Source organism: Drosophila novamexicana, unplaced genomic scaffold, assembly GCF_003285875.2.
Source record: "Drosophila novamexicana strain 15010-1031.04,08,12 unplaced genomic scaffold, DnovRS2.1 tig00001089-arrow-arrow-pilon, whole genome shotgun sequence".
Classification (NCBI taxonomy): Eukaryota; Metazoa; Arthropoda; class Insecta; order Diptera; family Drosophilidae; genus Drosophila; species Drosophila novamexicana.
The window spans coordinates 840,298-861,620 of NW_020824841.1; the positions used below are offsets into that span (position 1 = coordinate 840,298).

Consider the following 21,323-nt stretch of genomic DNA (forward strand, 5'->3'; position numbering starts at 1 on the left):
AAAACAAGAAAATAACTGAATGCACAATGTGTGCTGTCACAGAACCGACTTCCCATTCCGCCTACATTTTGATATTATTCTGCACTTTTCATAATTTTCAATTTGGTTTCTGTTACTGTTGTTTTCAACTTTCTGTGTGCGTCGGTGTGTGTGTGTGTGTGTCTGTGTGCCTGTGTGTGAGCCGCCTACGCCAGAGCTTTTTAATTTAATGCAACATGCAATTATGCGCAGCCATCTTCGGGCTGCCGCCTGCTAATTAGCCACCAACTGAGCTCCGATGGGCGCTGGATAGAGGCGTGGTCGTGCGCTTTGTTCGCAACGTCGACGGCGCACCCGGCGTATGTGTAATGAAATGACTTTGCCCTGTGTATGTGTATCGGTGTGTGTGTGTGTGGGTGTGCGTGTGTGTGTGCGTGTGTGTGTTTGTGTGCGCATGATTGCATACAACTGTACGGACGTGTGTGTATCAGTGTGCATGTGTGTCTGTGTTTGTTTGAATTAGTTCGCAAATGCGGGCTTGCAAAAGTTGTGCCTTGTAATTGCCAGAGTCGAAATTGTTTTGGCCAGTTAACTAGCCGTAAAGCAGAGCCAGGTCTTTCATTTGTTGGTTTATTTATTCGGCTAAGCATCAGCTTGAGTTTTGTCCACGTGTTCTCTCTGTTTGCCGAAACCTCTGCCAAAAAGTCCAATATACTGCATCAATTTTGCAATTGCACTTGGATTTAGCTCGGCTCGAGCTAAACAAAATATTTTATTAGCTATGTTTCACTTGCAGACTCATAGTTTAAGTCGAAATAGCTAAGGAAAGTAAGCTCCGACCACAACTATTTCGGCTGACGCATGAAATAAAAGGAATTTTACAATCGATATATCGATAGTTGATACTATCGATAGTTTTTGGTGTACATATGTGTGTAGGCAATAGAAATCTTCTTTTTTTACCCTGAACCCATTGAAAATGGGTAAAAATGATATATTGTATGTGTGCAAAATGTATATGTATGTAACAGGCAGAATGCAGCATCGGCGACCCCATGAAGTATATATATTCTTGATCTGCATCAACAGCCGATTCGATCTAGCCATGTCCGTCTGTCTGTCTGTCCGTCAGTCCATCCGTCCGTTCGTCCGTCCGTCCGTATGTATGAGCGCAAGGATCTTAGAAAGTATAAGAGCTAGAGACTTGAAAGCTGTAGGTCTTCCTAGTCCATGCGCAGATCGAGTTTGTTTCCGATAATCAATAACATACTCCGTTTACAAGCAATCGATAAAAATCGATATCGAAATCCTGTTAATTGAGCAAATTGGGTAAATAATTAAAGCCACCATAAGTGACATGTTTACTCTTGAAAATTATATATATATCATGTATCTTTCATTTTATACCTATCGCCACCTCCCCGCTACTACCTCATAGCTATAAATCAAGTTAATAACCCAACTTCTATTGCCCACCAATTTAAGCTACAATTTTAATGCAATTTACTTTTTGAGAATACATAAATATTCTATGGTAAAATAAGATATACTGTAGACAATTTCATGAAGATCGGTTAAGAATCACGTGTTTGCGGCACCAGCGCAAATTCGAAGAACATCTGTATGCATGTACACACACACACACATGCCCGTCTGCTTCGTATTCATCAACAGCATTATAATTGCGATAGTATTGTTTTCTGTGCTACTATTTTAATTGTTTTTTTTCTCACGAAGACTCAATTATTGGTGTTGTCTGTCGCGAGTTCGAGACCTACCGGGGAAACTATTTTTGTTTTTGGTGGCTGGTGTGGCTGTTGAGTAGAGACGGCTAGTAGTGCGGTTAGTTGCTGAATTTGGTGCTGGAATAAGAGGGTTCGGGGTATCCCCTAGTCGGGAGCTAGGGGGACTAGAACCGACTAGAACCTTTTACTTGTTTATTATTTCTTAGTCTTGTAATATAAGAGTATATTTAGCAGTAGCTCCATCCCAAATAAAAAAAAAAATTGTGGCAATATGTCAACTAAATTTAAGGGAAATCACTTATCGAAAGTGTCAAAAGAAATCGATAGGTTTTCCAAGAGGCATAAATGTTGTATGTTAATAAATAGTAAATAGTTAATTGAGGTTTGCAAATGCCTAATGAAATATTCGTCCTATTTGCCCCATCAAATTTGCGAATCGATTGTATTCTTTTACTTTTTTCAGCGCCAGCTAATCTGATGGGTCTATAAGCCATTAGCTATATATGTATAACCAATTAAGGGGCCGCATCTATAGAGTGGCTGAGCTGCTTGCTACCTTTTGAAAATGTTATTTTAGCGTGAGCTGCTGAATAATAGATGATGACTTCACTCAATGTTCTCGCTTGCTAAGTGTTGATTGGCCTCTAATCCGAACAGAATGATTTTTCTTTAACGTATCCCTGTTTAATAATGAATTAGTAAATCCGAAATGCAGCTGACCTTTCGATAAATAGCTCAATCTGATGTGGTGTTAGCTGGCATGCTACGGCATTCAATATTCAGCTGTCAATTTTAAGGGCGTTGTCAGACTTCATTTCGTTTTTGGCTCATTTTCAATTTTATTTACAGAGATCCTGTTTGCCTCAGTTGTCAATGAAGGCAGCTAAACGGGCTTGCAACTTTTTTGTAGTTACCATGAACCGAATCCCAAACCGGGTTAATTGGCTAAAAAATGGCCAAATTAAACTGGACCGTAAATTAAATAAAATTCATTGAATCAAGGCTCAAACAAAAACCTGGCCTTATAGCATCGGCAATACAGGTCCATGGACCGAACCTTAGGACGAGTTACTGTCTCGAACGGTGAATCGAACCAGCAACCATTTCGTTGGTTGCAATATCTACCTAGATTCGGCTAGTTGAGAGCGTTATACTTGAGTTGCAGGCGTGCTAAAAGCCAGAATTTGTAGCTGACCAAGCAGACCCATATATTTGGCATCGAATGCAGTCGGCACCTTTAATTGTGCGTGCCACATGGCGAGGCGTAAATTAAGGCGAAGCAGTATGCCCGGGGAGGGGCATTGCCAGCCATTGGAGTTGGTAAGTGGCTGGTGGCTCTGCGGTCCGTTTACTGGCAAAAATGCTCCTGAGAGCTGAAGAACAGCAACGACTACAACGTGTTGACCATCTATTATGAGAGTCAAGCACGTCCGGAGCAGAGCAGCGTCCTCCTTATGCCTTAGCTATTTGTGCGTACTTTACGAACCGCAGTCTGTGGACTATTCCCCATGGCGTCATGCGGCAGCGTCAGTGAGATGTTGACCCTTTTGGGTCACGCTAGCCCGGCATAACTTATAAACCTTTTAAGGCCCTCCGTATTAGCGCTGGCAGTTCGAGTCCAAATAATCCCCGCCTTCACGTCCAGTTCATGCTTGTAAATATAGTTGTGGGCTGTGCCGAGCGGGTTAGCCAATAAAATATGTTCTGTATTCCATTGTAATTCACAAGTAAGTCTTGCTATTCGGCGGCTTCGTAAACTAATACGGGTGTGAAACCCTGGCAAAATGAAAAACATTTATTTTCAGTTAAAGAATGTATCTCAGAACGTTAAGTTAAATAAAAGAATCATTTATAATGCATAACTAGCTGTCTGGCCCATTGCGATTTGACGTCCATAACGCGACATAACACTTAACATCATCAAAACAATCTCACACAAATAAACTAATCCACGCTAATGGCGCTCAGTTCCAGTCACATTCTCGTTCAAAATCAGAGTCATACTTAGGCACAGTCAGCATTCGAATCGGAATCCAAATCAGAGTCGCAGTCAGCGTCGCAGTCAAAGTCAGAATCAGAGTCACAGTCAAAGGCAACTTTCATTTCGATGAGCATAAGTGGGCAGCAGGCTCTGAACTGGCAACGTCATTGTGCTGATGACGATGTGAACGTGAATGTGAATGTGGATGAGGACGAAGATGAGTGTCAGGATGAGTTTGATGATGCTGGAGCCATTTTTGCATTTCACTTTTACAGATTTGGCACTCAACGTCATTGAGCCATTTGCACAAATACGCTTTTGACATTGCAGAAAAAAAAAACAAAATTAGAAATTTGTGAGTCGTGAGTGACTCGTCACAAAAATACCCTGTGCACATGTGTAGCAGAAGAAATAAAATAACAAAAATAAGAAAATTAAATACAAATTGTGCCCTTTTTCATCCAATTGTGAAACGAGTGTAAATAAGACATATGTTAAAGAGAGATTTTTATAGATGTATGTATATGTGTAAAGGCCTGACAGGTACATGATTCCACAGGGAGAAATTTAATTAATTAATCGTGTGCTTAAATCAATATGGAGATAAAGTACATACATACTTTTAATATATTTTCGGTACTTTTCCCTTTTCTAAGATAAAGACACATGTATCTTACCTATAAATGAACATGTATCTCTATATGCTTTATTCATAGAATCGAATAATCATTCCACGGCCAGTTTCCTATCATCGCAGAGCTCAATCAAACCCATTTCATGGCTTCAATTAAAGGGTGTAGAAAGCAGCTGCTGCAGATGCGGGCAAACGCTGATGGGCTGAGTCGAGTTGAGTTAGAACAAGGGCAAGGCAGAGTGTGACAGAGAGTGAGTCTAGAGGGGGCACAGCTTGGCAGGGGATGGGCTGAGCTGAGCTGGGCTTATATGAAATGGCGCCAGTTGCCTTTGTCTCTGCCGCTGCTGCTGACGAACTGTCTGACAGTTTTGACATTAACGCGCACTGAGCTGGGGGCGCTGCCAGAAATTTTATTGCAATTAGTTAAAAACGTGGCAGGCAACACATGCAGCCAGCGGGCATGAAGTCGATGCGGCTGCGGCGGCTGCTGCTGTTGGCTGAGATTGATGTTGAGCTATGGCGCGTTGGGGGACTGGTGGGTTAGCGGGTTAGCGAGTTAGCGGACGGTTGGCATTTTCGAAAGCAATTAAAAGCTTTGGTCAAAGGATTTATTGAATAAACTTTGACGCTGTCACTGCTTGATTTAAGGCGCGATAAATTGAAATGGCGGCCTATTGACGGGCCGCGCGCCCTGCCAACTGATTATGAACTTCTACCTTTTTTTTTTTTTTTGGCCTAGCTATTATGCATATTGATTTAAGCATGGCCCGGTCGCATGTCGCCAGTTAAGCTGACGCTACTTCAATTGAGAATACGTCAGGTGTTGTGTCGCCCCAGCCGCATCTGGGCATGACATTGCCATGTCTGCCACCCAGCTCAGCTATTTTGTGACGTGACGCCCTTTTGCCAGTTGATAAATGTAATATTTACGTTGATATTAAAATGCCTGACAGGCCGAGGCCAGGACAGCCAGGACAGTCAGGACAGCCAGTGCCAGCTCTGCTGGCCGGCTGTGCCAGCGACCAGCTGCTCGCCTGCCGCACTTTGCCCCTGACCCTGACCCTCACTGACAGCATGAGTGGCTCCTTACTGGAGTTTCTGAAAGGCTACGGTTCAAGTTTGTATACCGGTTCATATTTATTTTTGATTAGCCTGCGCGTTTATTGTTTCGTTAATAGAAAGGAAATTGCGTAAAACACTTAAACTTTCAGCTTGTGAGAGCTCACATCGATGTAAGCTTCGTTCCATTTGCAAAGCTGCCTATTGAAACAAATCGATATAAGCGTTTCTTAAGATCTTAAGTCAATATATTGACAATTGCGTTCAGCTTTAAATTTATATACTCTGAAGTGGTTTATATGTATATCATATGATTTATTTTCAGTTCTCGGTATCAATGGGCAGGTTTATTGATTCATTTTGTTTTTAGTTGAATGGTATATATAAGAAGTTTTAGATAGAGATCATAGAAATATTTAATTGCTGCAATAATGTGCTTCGCGAAAGCGGAAATGCTTTTGGGTCATATGTATGTTGCATATCTGGAGCGGATGACTATAACAAATAATTGATAATTTCAATTGTTTTCAGTTTCTTTTCTCTTGAATGATAGCTTGAGCAAAGTAGAGCAAAGCATAAGCTCTATAAAGTGCTAACATTAAACTGGCGAAGAAAAAATGGAGAGAAAAAGTTTTCCGTTTGAAGCAGGACATGTGAGTGTGGGTTGTCCTTTTTGGCAGATATTAACGACTGCTTAGAGCTCATGTTAGTGCCAAATCTGCTGTTGTTGCCGTCTTAGCCTTGTTCTTCGTCGTTGCGCCAAAGAAGCGGAACGCATCCTGGCCCCCCAAGAAGCCCAGCAGTTTGGCATGTTTAAAACACGAGGCGCAGAAGGCATGCAGTTTTCTTTGTATGTGTGTGTGTGTGTGTGTGCGAGTGTATGAACCGCATAGTTGAGGCTGAGCGCGGACTTTTGAAAAGCGTTGCAAACTAACCTTTTTTTTTCTTCTTAATATTTTACGTGTCAACTTTTGTGTGCCAAAAAATTTGCCAGGCTAAGAGAATGGTGGCAACAATGTTGCGTAGACGGTTATGAGCAAATGCTCCCCTACGGCTGCCTTTACCCAATACGGCACTCTTCCTTCCTGTTTCTCCATCCCTCTCTCTCTCTCTCTCTCACTCTCTCTCTCTCTCTCTCTCTCTCTCTCTCTTTAGCCTACTCTCTCTACTTTCAGTCGCTGATTTTGAGTTGGCAGCAAACTTTTGGCTCGTTGGCCTTCCCATGTCCGCGTCTTACCATGCAAATTAATGCACTGTGCGATGGTGTGTGACGAGTCTGTGTGTGTGTGCGTGTGTGTGTCTTGAGTTTGGCATGCCATGCCAAGTTGGTTGCCAGTTTTTCTGCCAATGAAATTTTGCTGATTAGAGTACACACCCATACACATGTATATTTGCATATAGTGCACACATGCACACACATATGCACTTGTCTGTGTGTGCGTGTGTGTGTGCGTGTATGTGTATTGGCATATGAGCTATTTGCCCACTTTGCGAGTGTGTGTGTGGCTTAAACTAGACTTTTCTTTAGTACTTAAAAACTCCACGTTGATGTTTTATACCCTGCCCACAAATATTTAATGGGAGTGCATATTTATTATTTAAATAAATAATAAATTATTCTATAAATATCTCTTGCGTGATTTGCGCAAAATGGTTGCGGGGTATTTGCTTCTTGAGCCGACCCCATTATATAACTTTGACTTTTTGTTGTAGCTTTTAAGTAAATTGCTTATAAATTTGCAGATATTCTCGCTGTGCTAACTAAACAAATGTGTGAACTTATATAAACAAATTATTTCAATTAAGATTGTACTGCGTATTTGGGTGTGGCTGCATGAGTGAGTGTGTGTGTGTGTGTGTGTGTGTGTGTGTCTGTGTGAGCTTGTTATAAGCTGTGCATTCACCTGCAATATTTGTATTTTTCGACTTTTCACTAGCCCTTACATTTAATTGATTATTGCAAAAAACATAATTGCATATAACATTAATTACGTTGTTAATATCTAAAATATTTCGGAATATTATAAATAATATAAGAACCAAACATTCATAATTGAACGATGTCTCTCTTTCTCTTTCCCCCTCTCTTTCTCTACCGCTCTCTCTCTATAAAAGATTATCATATAAACATATATTGTACTAAGCATACCCAGATCTATTTAATCTGTCATTATAGTTATCTCTCTTCCTAAAATACATGTTTTAACGATTGCACAATAATTAAATAATCAATTTATCAAATGAATGAATGAATGATTAAGCCCGACTGGCAGCTGCGTACAGGGTATACGCTAGTTATGCACTCACGACTGGAACTCACAATATACATAAATGAATTAATCACAGTTTATTTTGTTGTGACTATGTTTATTGTTTTGCTTACAAATCCTAGAAACAAAACCATAAATTATTATTCATGGCAATGCTACAGGTAGCCCTGTTTGGCAACATTAATCAATCAATTGGCAATTTTGGCAAACATTTTTTTCTAATATATTAAAGGCAATCAACTAGTTGACTTATTCAAATATGAAGAAGTGAATATGATCAGAGTATCAACTGAGGTTCTCTCTGCTTGGTTGCATTTTGGCAGTTTCAGTTCTCAAGCTCACATGCCCAAACATTTTCGCATAGAAATTATCGTATTCATTACCATTAGATGTTGCGGAAATTAATGCATATTTCAAGTTTTCAAACGAAGCGGCAGGGTCAAATGGTTTCGGGATGCCCTGTTTGCTTTGTCGTATTCAATATTCATGGATTGCAATACCGGATATCCGGTATTACAAATTAGGCGCGATGAGCGCATTGAATGAGATCTGCGTGTATCCAGATGTAGACTACACACACACACACACACACACACACACACACTCACTCATATTGGTTTTTTATGTGTGTGTATGTGTAAGTGTGCGAGTAACAGAAGGAGCTGGCCGGAGACCTAACATGGACACGTAGAACATTATTACATTTACGAGTATGTGGCCTGGTCTGGCCTGGACATCTTTGTTCCTGTAGTTGTCTGTCGCATACATATGTGCGGGTGTTTGTGCATTTGTTGGTTAGTGTCAGGATTAATTATTGCAGGCCATTAAATGTAATTATTGGCACATCAGAAACTAGCAATGCTGCCGTTACACTTAATGCAGCTGCCAATTCGATCAAATTTAATCCCAAACGCGCCCAAACTGATAAAATGTAATTGTTTAATCAGTGCCCAACAACATTTACACAATTGCAGCATCAATTATCGAAGAGAATTACTTTTTTTTTTTGTATTACCATCTATTACCAAAGCTGGCGTTTGTATTGATTTTCGATGTGGCGAACATGCGCAGGGGCTTGTTTGGGCGTGCCAGTAGGTAATACATATACTTCATTTTCAAGTATTATTCAATATAATGTAATCAATAGATAGTATTTTAATAAAAATTAAATTTCAATTTAATCTTCGACCCAATTGTGACTAGCAATCCATAACTCAATCAGCTTAAGAGCTTGTTAGAGCCACTCCTAGCTGAAGCGGAAAATATTAAAGCCCTATGCTACAGTTTAAGAGCCACGTGGGTACATTTTGAGAAGCACTTTATACATAATCTATCTCTAAGTATGCTACAGAATATTTACACATTTAGTGCGTAATTCGAATTGTTTATTGAACTGTTTAAATAAATGTTTGTTAATTTGTCAACAAAGTTTCCAATTGACATTCCCATCATAGGCCAATCGAACCGAATTCTCGTATAAAATTGTGTAATTTACATAAATTAAGATTGCCATTAGTTTATTCGAGTGTTAAAAAATTGACACCAATCCAAATTACATTAGTTCAACTATAATTAAATGAAGCAAAAAACCAACTAGACCATTTAATCAGTTGAAGCATATATTTGCCTGGTTTAATTTTATTTCATTAATTTATAGGGGAGGGCTTGCGTCTTGTTTCCAGCATACTTTTGTTTTTTTTTTTTTTTTTTTTTTTTTTTTTATTATTAAGGTTAGCTTTATTTTAATTTTTCTGTTATTATCTGGAACAACTTAAATTAAATTTGTATGAATATTTACAATCTACTTATTCTACTGGTAAGTGTTATATACAAATTTACAGTGTCAACTATATAAATCGATCTGGGAGATCTATTGGGTGAGACCTTCGTAGTCTCCTCCGCGTTCGGAGTCCTCCAATTCTGCGCCTATTCAGAAGACGCCTAGCCAGTCGATTAGGATGACTTCTCAGTCGCGCTATATAATTTGCGGCCTGTATATTTATTATGTCCCCGACTTTGGGCACTCCTAAGTCTTTTTCCAAGTCGGAGGTTCTCATATACCAGGGGGCACCAGACAGATATCGGAGCGTTTTTGCTTGGAGCACCCTGATTTTTGAAAGACTGGACTTTGCAGCAATGCCATATACCTGGATACCATAACGCCAGGCGGGAGCTATGCAGGATTTATAAATGGTGACTTTATTTTTCAAAGATAGCGCATTTCTACTGTTCAGAAGCCATCTTAGTTTTCCTATTCTGTTCTTTAGGGTTACTGAAACACTTGTGATGTGCTTGTTAAAGTTCAAGCGTCTGTCTAGGTGCACACCTAAGTATTTGTGGCTGTTGAAGTGCGTCACCAATTGGCCGCGCAAGAAAACTCCCGGACACATGTCCCTCCGTAGCGCATAGGTCACATTGGCGCATTTATTTAAATTAATGCCAATATTCCAGCGCTTGGCCCACATTTCAAATTGGTGGAGATATTGCTGCAGGACGTCGGTAGCTTCGTAGACACATTCGTTTCTTGACAAGATGGCTGTGTCATCTGCAAAAGTGGCGATTGTAAGGTCGTGGGGGTCCGCGACTTCAATTGTAGAGCCAGTGGGCATATCGTAGGTAAAGAGGGTGTAGAGCGTGGGCCCTAGCACACTCCCTTGAGGAACGCCAGCCCCGATGGCCTTCATGTTTGACTCAACTCCATCGAGTACTACCGAAAATGACCGGTTTGTCAAATAACTCTGCACAATTAAATATAGTTGAGGTGGCAGTAAGGGCTTAATTTTGCAGAGTAGCCCATCATGCCAGACTCTGTCGAAGGCTTGTTTTATGTCTAAGTACGCTGCCACTACGTACTCTTTGGCTTCGAAACCCTCGAGGATAAAATTCACCACCCTATTTAGCTGTTCCGGTGTGCCATGAGATTTTCGGAACCCAAACTGAAAGGGGGGAATTTTTTCTTTAATTCTGTCCAAAGACAGCAGTCTCGTAAGCAGACAACGTTCGAATAGTTTTCCGATCGTGGGCAACAAACTAATAGGCCTGTATGAGTCTAGGGACGAGGGGCTCATTCCAGCCTTATAGATCATGCATATTCTCGCCTTTTTCCATTGGCTTGGAACATGCCCCAATCTCAATACCGCATTAAAGATTAACACTAAAAATAGGACTGCTCTGACCGGCAATGCTTTTAGTGTTATGTTGTCGATGCCATCTTCGCCAGGAGCTTTTCTTGTCTTAAGTGCTGCTATGTGGTCTGATACTTCGTTGACAGTGATTGGAGCAACTGGGAGGCTTAGCTGGCCTGGGCTCTCCAGTGTGAGTTGAACCCTTCTGTTCATGCTTGCCGAACTTGTATTAAAAGGCTTGAAGCGATCCTCCAAGTCTTCGGCAAATGCATCAGCCCGTTCCTTTGGGGATCTGGCCCAAGATCCATCAGGCTTTCTGATCGGAAATTTGGGGGACACTTGCTGTTTGTGCTTTCTCGTCAGTCTCCATAGGGAGTGACTTGAGGATTCATCTGGAGAAACATTTTCCAAAAAACGGTCGGTTTCCCTTTGTCTATTCAGCTGCAGCAGCTTTTTGACACGGTTCGACACTCTACGGTAGATCCTGTCCACAATTGAATCTCCGGTTCGACAGTACTGCCTTCTAATCCTTCTCTTAATCAGCAGTAGTGTATGGATTGCTGGCGGAAGTCTCACTTGTGGTCGTGAGCTTTCTGATCGGCTTACTGGCGCAGAAATGAGGGCTGCCGAGTGAACCTTGTTCAGGAATAGCGCATATACATCTTCGATGTCTTCTGGTGCAAGTATTTCCAAGTTTAGGTCTAGAGTTTCCTCTAGATCTCGTCGAAAAGCAGCAATGTTGGCTCCAGGAGGCAGCAGACGACCTTTAATTGTTTTGCCCTTTGAAATACAGTCGTAACCAACTACTAGTGGGATATGATCAGAGGATAGCTGAAACTCAGGCCTTATCCTTAAGCCATCTGGGTGAAGTCCGTTATAAATAAAGAAGTCAATGGCACTCGGCGTGTAACTTTGGGCAAACGGGAAATGAGTGGCCTGCCCAGTCGCTAGTATTTCAGATGATGAGTTTTGCACCGCGTCCAGTAAGCAGGTGCCTCTTGCGTTAGCTCTAAAGCAACCCCAGCATCTGTTTTTGGCGTTAAAATCGCCTCCTATAAGGAACATTCTTCCTAGTCCGCTAAAAAGTTGCTGGAATTCCATTGCTGACCACGACAGTTGCGGCGGGAGATATGCCGAAGCAATGGTTAATTCACCCCTGCTAGTTGCAATCTGGATGCTGGCCATTTGCAATTTCTCCATCCTTACCGGTTCATTTTGGAAATATTCGATCTCCTGCTTAATAAGCACCGCCGCTCCTCCTCTTGCTCTATCGCTAGGATGATCCGCTTTGTGAATTTTGTAGCCTGGAATGGAAAGATGGATACACCGGTCTGAAGCCAGGTCTCTGTAATTAGCATCACGTCAATATTATGTTCAGTTAGGAAGTGCTTAAGCTCCTCCACATGCCCAGAGATACCACGGGCATTCCACAATCCGAGGCTTAGTGAATTGTGCATCATTTTTTGGCGTTCAATAGACTCAGACACATTTGTTTTAGGAACTGATTCGTCTCCTGAAGTTCCTTAAACATAGCTTGTAGAGTGTCGACTTTCACAGTGAGTGCTTCTATTGCAGCCTCCAGCCTTGAACTATTGTGGGGTGGGGTATCTTGGTGCTTGGGGGTAGGGTTCCTAATTGACGTCTCTTTATTGAACTTTTCCAGCCCAGTACGCAGAGTATCGGCGTACGAAATATTTCCTCGCACTAAGGTTGCTGGAATGTGTTGCTGACGGTCTTTTTTGCCACTGACATTACTTTTAAATCCTAGACTTACTTTTGGTCTTCTTTCTTGCGTTCTAGCTTTGAACACATTGCACCCCTTATGCCAAGCCTCATGGTTTCCACCGCAGTTGATACAGCAAAGATTCTCAACCAAGGTTTCTTTGCATTGAGCTGTTGAATGATTTTGAGCACACTTTCCACAGGTATAAGGCCTCATACAGTAGTTTTTTGTATGTCCAAATCCTTGGCATCTGTGGCACAGGATGGCATTCAAATTTTTATTTGGTATTTCAACCAAGACTCTTTGTCGCCCTATTTGCTTGATTTTCAGCGCATCCTTATTATTAGGCTCGCGAGCCAAATCAATGAAAAAGAAATTATTTTGTATTAGTTCCTCAATAGCTTCACCGTTTTCCTGTTGTTGGGCCTTACGAGGACGAGGATTGTGGATATGAAGGACATTGTGTCCATATCGCATAAACTCCTCTTTAATGCTATCTTCAGGGGTGGTGCTAGCCAAATTGCGGACGATAATCCTGAAGGCCTTGTCTTCCTTCAGTTGGTATGTAAAGTGATGTGCATTATTTTCTTTGAGAAACTGCACTAGGCTTCGATATGAATTCGAGTTTTCAACGTGAACTCTTACTTTTCCTTGTGTTCCAACGTGGAGGGTATAACTATCTGACCCAATGACTGTATCAAGCTCTGCCTCCATCTGGGTCACATTGTTTACATTTTCAATGAAGATGGGGGGTGGCTTCCTGGATCTGGGTACTCTGGCTTCTTTTTCCGCATTCAGCTCTACTTCCATCTCTTCTGCCAGTGCCTCGGCATGGGCTATTTCCTCCTCTGTAGGATCATCGTTCTCTTCATTATCCAGTATTGCAAATTGGTTTTTTGAGTTTATTGGGATCTCCTTTAGACGTCTGTCCATCGATATCTGAGATGCAATTAACCTCCCTTTTTTACCATTTGCTTTTGGAGAGCTTGAAGGCAGCTTACGTTTTATTTTGGTCGTCATCCAGCTGAGTGATTTCACTGATGACTTTCCTAGTTCATTGATATTATTTTCTGGTGCGCCTGCAACTACACTTTTGTAGTTAATATTTGGGATGGTGCACACTCCTCCACTTGAAGTTGTGACAGTGTAGGTAGACGCGTAGATGGAGTTTGTCGACGTCAATGTGCATGTCGTTGCTGCAAAATTGCTACTACTGCACTTAATTGCAGTATTTGAAGCACTTACAGTATTTAGGGAAATCATTTCACGAATTTCCGCAGGTGTAGCGCCAGCAATTCTCATCATTTTAGCGAATTCTGGTCGCAGCTCTCTCGGTTGAGAGGGCGTGGATGCACTAACATCCATGCCCAATGTTGTTTGGCTCAATGTTGTTTTTTTCTTATTAATTTTTCACGAAAATTATAAATTTAATGGTACACAATTTTTATTTTTTTTTTTTGATGAAAATTTACCTCTGCGTTTGACAAGCAGTGTTGTAAAAAAAGAATACTTTTGTTTGTTAAAGAATTCTGCAAAATAGTTTTGTTAAATATATAATGAGAATCCCTTTCACACACTTTCGTATTCCCATTTATTATGCGCCCTCACTTTATATTGGTTCATATAGCCTCAAATAGGAGTTACACATTTCACACTGCCATCCATGGTCAGTTTATTAATGTATACTCTAACAACAGAGCTTATTTTATAAATTTGCGGACTCATCGTATCTGATATCTGACAAGTGTTGCTATTAAAAATAAGCCACAAAGCAGGAAATGCAATTTGTCATAAATTCAACTAGATTTAGAGATATCTTATTCATATATCGCAGCACATGTGTGTATGTATATCTGTTTATTAGCTATAGCATACACACACATACATATATATATATATATACATATATATATATATATATATATATATATATATATATATATATGTATATATATCTGGTAAATCGTATAATGAGCAATGGGAAGCAGCAATTAATTAATGAGCGCTCTTATCGAAAGTAAATAGCAAAATAAATCAAGCGGCTGTAATTAATTTCTGAGCCGACATCTTGACGCTAGCATCGATGGCGACTTATTTAAATTAATTCGCCGCTTAATCAATGAAAATGGCAAATATTTAACTGTAAGAACACTCGCAAATACTAAATATCCAAGCCAATGAACAGAAATTGCAGAAGTAACTATTTATTGTTTATCGAATATTTGCGATTGAAAAAAAAGTGTTCAATTGGGTCAATTGAAAAAGTCAGACTCTCATTCAAAATTGTACAAAGAAGTGTTAAGTTTATGTGAATAAGTTGTATTGACTGAACAATATTGAAACTATTCGCTATTGTCATGAATGCTATGATGGTTATGATGGTACCATGTATATTTTTCTGGCCAAAATACTCCAATTTCAATTTACAGAGCTGCGACGACCTATAGACTCGATATAGCAACCACATTTGTACATCACGATGAACATCTTCAAATCAATTTGTTGCAAAGTTGAAATTTGCTTGTTTTGACTTATGAATTCGATTTTTATTAATTATTGCACTTCTAACGTTGCGACAGCTGAGTAATTAAATTATGATAAATCTAAAGAGCAAGTAGTAGGTCTTATGCAAAAGTTGACAGCATATTTATTATGTGCTGCCAGTTGCAGGCATCTACATATGATGTATTGGTGTGTGTGGTAATCAGTAGGACGGGGCTATGGTGCACTCACCTGAAAACCGTCGTAGGTCCAGGAGCCGAACTTCATCTCACAGCGCTGATCGTCGAAGGGGAACCAGGTAATGTCGATTTTGCACGTCGACTTGAAGATGCCGGGCGGCACGTACAGGCAGCTGCCATTGTTCCGCACAACCACATTGGTGGCATAGGTGCCGTCAAAGCCCTCGTCCGCGCTGCAAGCAAATATGCAATGCATAAGTCATGGCTAAGGTACTTAAATCTCTTACATGTGTTTATGTGTGAGTGGATGTGTGTGTGTACAGTTGGTGTTAGAACTAAAACGGGTTCGTGTTGGCCACGTTGACGCATTTAATAAGACCCTTTCTTACAGTCGGATTCCCGCAACGCCGCATATGGAAATTTATGTAGCATACTTTTGCGCATAAATCATTTTTGCACTGGCAGCTGCGCGCGTCGTGCGAGCCGTCTTGCTGTGGGTGTCTCTCGTGTGTGTGTATGTGTGTGTGTGTGTGTGTGTGTGTGTGTGTGTGTGTGTGTGTGTGTGTGTGTAAGTGTTTGGCGGCATGGCACTGATTAATGATTAATCTATAGGCAATGCGGCGTTTGCTCATTTCTTACGGTTCAATTTTTACCGCTGGCAAACTTATTTAATATTTATTAATTATACCCACTTTGTCGCCGATAATAACGGGTATATAGGCACGCCAAGCTCAGTTGGCAGCTTGGCATAAAAAGTTTGAAGTCCATTGTTAGTTTATGACTTTTGAAATTTTGTAAAACAACAACATATTTTAGTCAAATGTTTCGTGAGGAACACTTTTGGCGTGTTAACAAATGAATTGTCGCAGCTGTGAACAGCATTATTCGCTGATATTTTCGTCTTTGTCATTAGGCTTCGGTCCAACAACTCAGTAAGTCCCTCCCCCCCAGCTGCCCACATCTTTCCTCTCGGTTGCTTGGTCATGTCAACAGTTAAATTATGATTCATTATGCCAGCGTCTATTGTAGTCACATCATCAAAATCTCAGCCATCTTGAGACAGAGGCAACAACAGAAAGCTGAGCCTGGCCGCTGCCAACATGCAAGTAGCTATCATAAAATACTTGCGTATGTTTGTGTGTGTTGGTGAGGGTATTGGTGGTGTTGGTGTAGGTGGCATTTACAGACTTTGCCGGCATTGTTATTGCTGTTGCTGTTACAGTTCGCATTGTGCCGCCCTTTAAGAGCACCCCACCCCTCTTAATTGTGCCTCATGCCGCTCGCCTTTTGTTCCAGCAAGTCATTTACTTTGTCATAAAACTTGCCCCAATACGCATTAAAATTTGTGCGTTTACTGCTCCGCCAGCTGCTCGACGCTGGCCAGCCGGGTGCGTTACTTTATTTCCTATAAAAAATGCTACACTTGTGCAATTTTAAAGAGTATTCGCACAGTTGCTTGGCCATGGTTGATGTCGCTGGGCCATGAATTTACACCATATAATCGAGCTTGCACTTTGCCTTTCTTGATGCACCTTTCCCTTAGTTAAGCAAATTGGCGGCTGCTTTAAGACTGCGGCACACAAGTGTTCAAGCTGTACATCAAATGCATAATAACCCAGACTAACTAGTCAATTTTTGAATATTTACTTTTTTCTTTTAAGTAAAGTTCAACGTTGTGCCGGCAAGTACCTGAAAGTTAACAGCGCGCCATAATTATTACAGCTATTAAACACAAAGCCGCAATTAAACAAGTAAAACAAGTAAGAGGTTCTAGTCGGGAGCTCCCGACTAGGGGATACCCTGAACCCTCTTCTTCCAACATCAAATGCATATATATATTCTATTTTAGAAGCTATATGTCAAGTTTGGTGACTCTAGCTCTTATTATTTACCAAAATTGCTCAAAAAACAGGATATCGATATCGATTTTATCGATTACTTGAAAACGGTGTAAATTATCGATTATCGGAAACAAACTCGATCTGCGCAGGCCCTAGGAGCACCTACATCTAAAATTTCAAGTCTCTAGCTCTTATAGGTTCTTGCGTTCGTACATACGGACGAACGGACGGACAGACAGACGGACATGGCTAGATCGACACGGCTATTGGTGCTGATCAAGAATATATATACTTTATGGGGTCGGAAATGCTTCCTTCTGCCTGTTACATGCATTTGGATTTTGCACAAATACAATATACCCTTATACCCATTTTAAATGGGTTCAGGGTATAAAAATACTTCAGTCGAGTGCACTCGACCTGAAGTTAGCCATCGTGAAATTTTGAATATAATTATTTAAAAAATAGCACAAAAACCATAGAAAAAGCAATTTAAATTGAAAAATAATAATATAAGTAAACCAATTTAACATTTACATTTTATTAAAATACAACATTTGGTTAGCAAGTGTTTGTTGACTTTTGTTAATGATTTCGTCACGACTTTATTTGCATAACAAATTACCTAATTATTCCGTTTAGTTACAGTCATTTAATTTAAGCAACAGAGCGTGTAAAATTTGCCACATTTTCGTGCAAAAAAAAAATAGCCAAAAAAAAAGCGACTTAAACTGTGTTTAGCGGAGGGCAACGTAATTTTTACAAATTTGTACATATTTACATAAATATCACATGCATAAATACAATTGGGGAAAGGGTCCGTATTTGTCTCTGTGTGTGTGTGTGTGGACAAAAAGGAAGCGATATTACAATAAAATTGATAACAACAAAAGGAAAGAAAAAACGGAAAAAATATGGCAAACGTAGGCAACCAAATAGCAACTCATAAACATGAAAAGGATTTTTTCAAAATAAACACAATTTCGTTATTATCAAAACGTTGCAAATGCAAATAAAATTATATGAATAAAGCAATAAAGCCTCAGCCACAAAGCCAATAATAACAACAAAAACAACGAAAAGAACGGCCAGCAACCGCAGGGTTTTTATTGCAGAATTATAAACCATTGTATGGGCCATGGGAATTGGCCATAAAAACAGAAAGACAAAGTAAAGCCCAATTGAATTGTCTGCCTTGATAGCAAGGTGGCAACATCATAAGTATCTCCATATAAGCCCCAGTTTCACCTACAAAGTAGGTGTCAAAACGAAGAAGAAGAAAAGTAGAGGAAAAAGAAGGAGCAGCTTCGGAGGATATCAACTTTTTCTTGTTTATCGACTGGCAATCATTTTTACTGCTTGTCATCATTGATGTCATTATATCATTTTTTCCGCCCTTTCAGGCTCTGGAATGGCCACGGTGGATATTAAACTGACAGCGAGTTTTTCCAACCAAATAAACCGGTTCGATTATTATTATCGAGTGCACTCAAATTGAAGGGGATACCCTTACTAAAGTCCTTTGTTAATTTTATTAAGCCATCTGGCAACACTTTCAGCTTGATATCAGCTAAGATCCAAAAATGAATAAGAAATACACATAAGTAATTGAATACAGATACGTTCCAATTGAAATGTGAATATTGAATAGTATTTATAGACACTCATTTTTACTCACCTATTGTACATAAGCACGTCCGGTTTCCACAAACGATGGGGCGGTATACGTAAGTCGCGCACACCCCCAAATTCGCTGGAATTCCAACGCAGGTTCATATCGTTCCATTCCTGTGAAATACACAAACATAAACAACAGATAAAACATGTTAATGTTCAAAATAGTAAATGGATGTGCTGCCGTCTTTTGTCCCAACTGCGCTAAAACCCGGCTAGGTCACAGTTCGAGCGAACAAAAGGATTTCTGTCGCTGACGCCTGACTTAATTAATTAGAGTCCATTCGTCGAATAAATTAAGCAAATGCGAATTCAGCAATAATTTTTAGTGCGCGAACTGTTTTTTAATAACCGAATGGATTTCGATTCTTTTGCTTGAAAGAGTTTCTCATCGCAGTCAAAATGCGGTTCACATAAAAACTCGGTATATTCGAATGCACCTTCATACACAAATTTTAACAATAATTCAAACGTAAATCAATAGAATGTTTGTACAAAATTTTAAAATGAATATAGATTGAAACGATAAAGTAATGATAACTTCGGCAGACAGAGTTCAGAGAATAGTTCGTATAGAAACAGACAGATAAATATGGCTATATAAGCTTGACTTATATAGCTGGATGCTGATTTGAAATATATATACTTTATGGAGATGTCTCATTGCATGCTAAAATAAGAATATGCATAATAAATGCATTCATAAATATAGAAACAAAACAAGGGCATATAGACATAGAGGTTTTTTATATTAGCATAATTAAATTATCAGTACAAATAGTATGCAAATACGTATTAAGTGCATGTGCATCTGATTTTGAATCTGATTAATTATATATTCTAAAAGTAAGCATGTTCTATATGCGATCCAATTAGCAAATGTATGGCACTCATATCTAACAGCTCAATTTTCATCATGAGTTTGTTGTTGTGTGCGTTTTTAATAAGCGACATATCAATTAGCCATGACCCGGGAGCTACAGGAGGCCCTTACCCCATGCCACGCGGCCATTTATCGAATATAGAAAATAATATGGAGGTGCGTTAATCATCAATCATCGTTAAGTGTGCGTTTATGGATAGATGGGCACCCACTGGAAGCGTGTGATTGTGTGGTCCGAGAAGAGTCGTGGGGGGAGCGTGTGAATGCCACAGGCATTACAATTTGGTGGGGCTGTCCGGTGCTTATCGTAATTAAATTTGTTGCTTTTGTGACACTTAAGGCGATTAGCACATCGATTTGTTGCTAACTCCTAATGTGTAGAAATAGTCGAGTTTGCATTTGATCGCAACGATTAATCAAATAAGAAGCAATTGCCATCCATTTAACAATCGCATAATTATGAGTATTAATCATTCATATATGTATATGTACCTTGATTGCTTTCGTACGGACACGTGGCCGAAGCCGAGCACATCAATTGATTTGATAACGGATCAACTAGAATTGTTGCTAATTGCAGGTGCAAGTGCTATAAAGCAGCATGAAAGTTTCTAAATTAATTACAAACTCTTATTAATTATGACAAAGTCTTTAAATTGCTTTCAGAATTATTTTCGAAAAAGTTTTCTGAGCTTGGGTCTGAATGTCCGTGGCAATGTCTTAAATCAGTTAAGGCCTCGTTGCAAACAATAGTTTTTAATTATAATTGTGATTATTAATCTAAAACTAAACTAATCGATAATTATCTTAGCTGTAAATGAGTATAAGATCTTGAGTTTGGAACTCTACTTTTTCCCTTATTATAATTTATTTATTTTGAGTGGACAAGTTGCATCAATAATAGCCGAATTTTTAACTGAACCGAATAGTCGGGAGCTCCGACTAGAGAATACCGTGAACCCTCTTATTCCAACACAAAATTCAGCTCGCGATAAAAAAAAAGTTCCCTTGGCAGGGTTCGAACTCGCAACTGACCGCATTACTTGCGGCCGTCTCTACTCAACATACATAGTATTCCCGGTAGGGGTTGAGCTCGCGACAGACCGCACTACGTGCCACAGCCTCTACTCAACAGCTACACCAATAATTGAGTGTTATTAAACCATCGCAATTGCAATGCTGTATATAGAATTCGGAGCAGACGCGCATGAATGTGTGTGTGTACATGTATACACGAATTCTTGGTATTTGCTCTAGCTGCCGCAAACACGTGGGCAATCAAACCACATAATTTCTGTGTGTTCCTAACCGATCTTAATGAAATTCTCTACAGTATATCCTATTGTACCATAGAATATTTGTGTATTATCCAAAAGTTAATTGCATTTATATTGTGGCTTAAATTGGTGGGCAATACAAGTTGGGTTATTAACTTGATTTATAGCTATGAGGTAGTAGCGGGGAGGTGGCGATAGGTATAAAATGAAAGATACTTGATATATATATAATTTTCTAGACGCAACATATCACGTTTGGTGACTCTAGCTTTTAATATTTATCCAATTTTCTCAAAAAAAAAAAAAAAGATTTTTATCGATTGCTTGGAAACGGAGTAAGTTATCGATTATCGAAAACAAACTCGATTTGCGCATGGACTAGGAGGACCTACAGATCAAATTTCAAGTCTCTAACTCTTATCTGATATCCTTGCGTTCATACATACGTACA

At 39.8% G+C, this 21,323-nt stretch overlaps 1 protein-coding gene across 1 annotated transcript in view; it reads right to left on the reverse strand.

Annotated features, from left to right (window-relative positions):
* The window catches only part of LOC115766344 (neuronal acetylcholine receptor subunit alpha-7), a 128,012-nt gene that overhangs the window by 30,408 nt on the left and 76,281 nt on the right, over positions 1-21,323 (reverse strand). Inside the window, exons 4-5 of the mRNA XM_030710238.1 lie at positions 18,717-18,826; positions 15,250-15,430 (exon numbers count right to left, since the gene is read on the reverse strand). Coding sequence (XP_030566098.1) covers positions 15,250-15,430; positions 18,717-18,826 — 291 coding nt within the window. The remainder of the gene's footprint in view (positions 1-15,249; positions 15,431-18,716; positions 18,827-21,323) is intronic.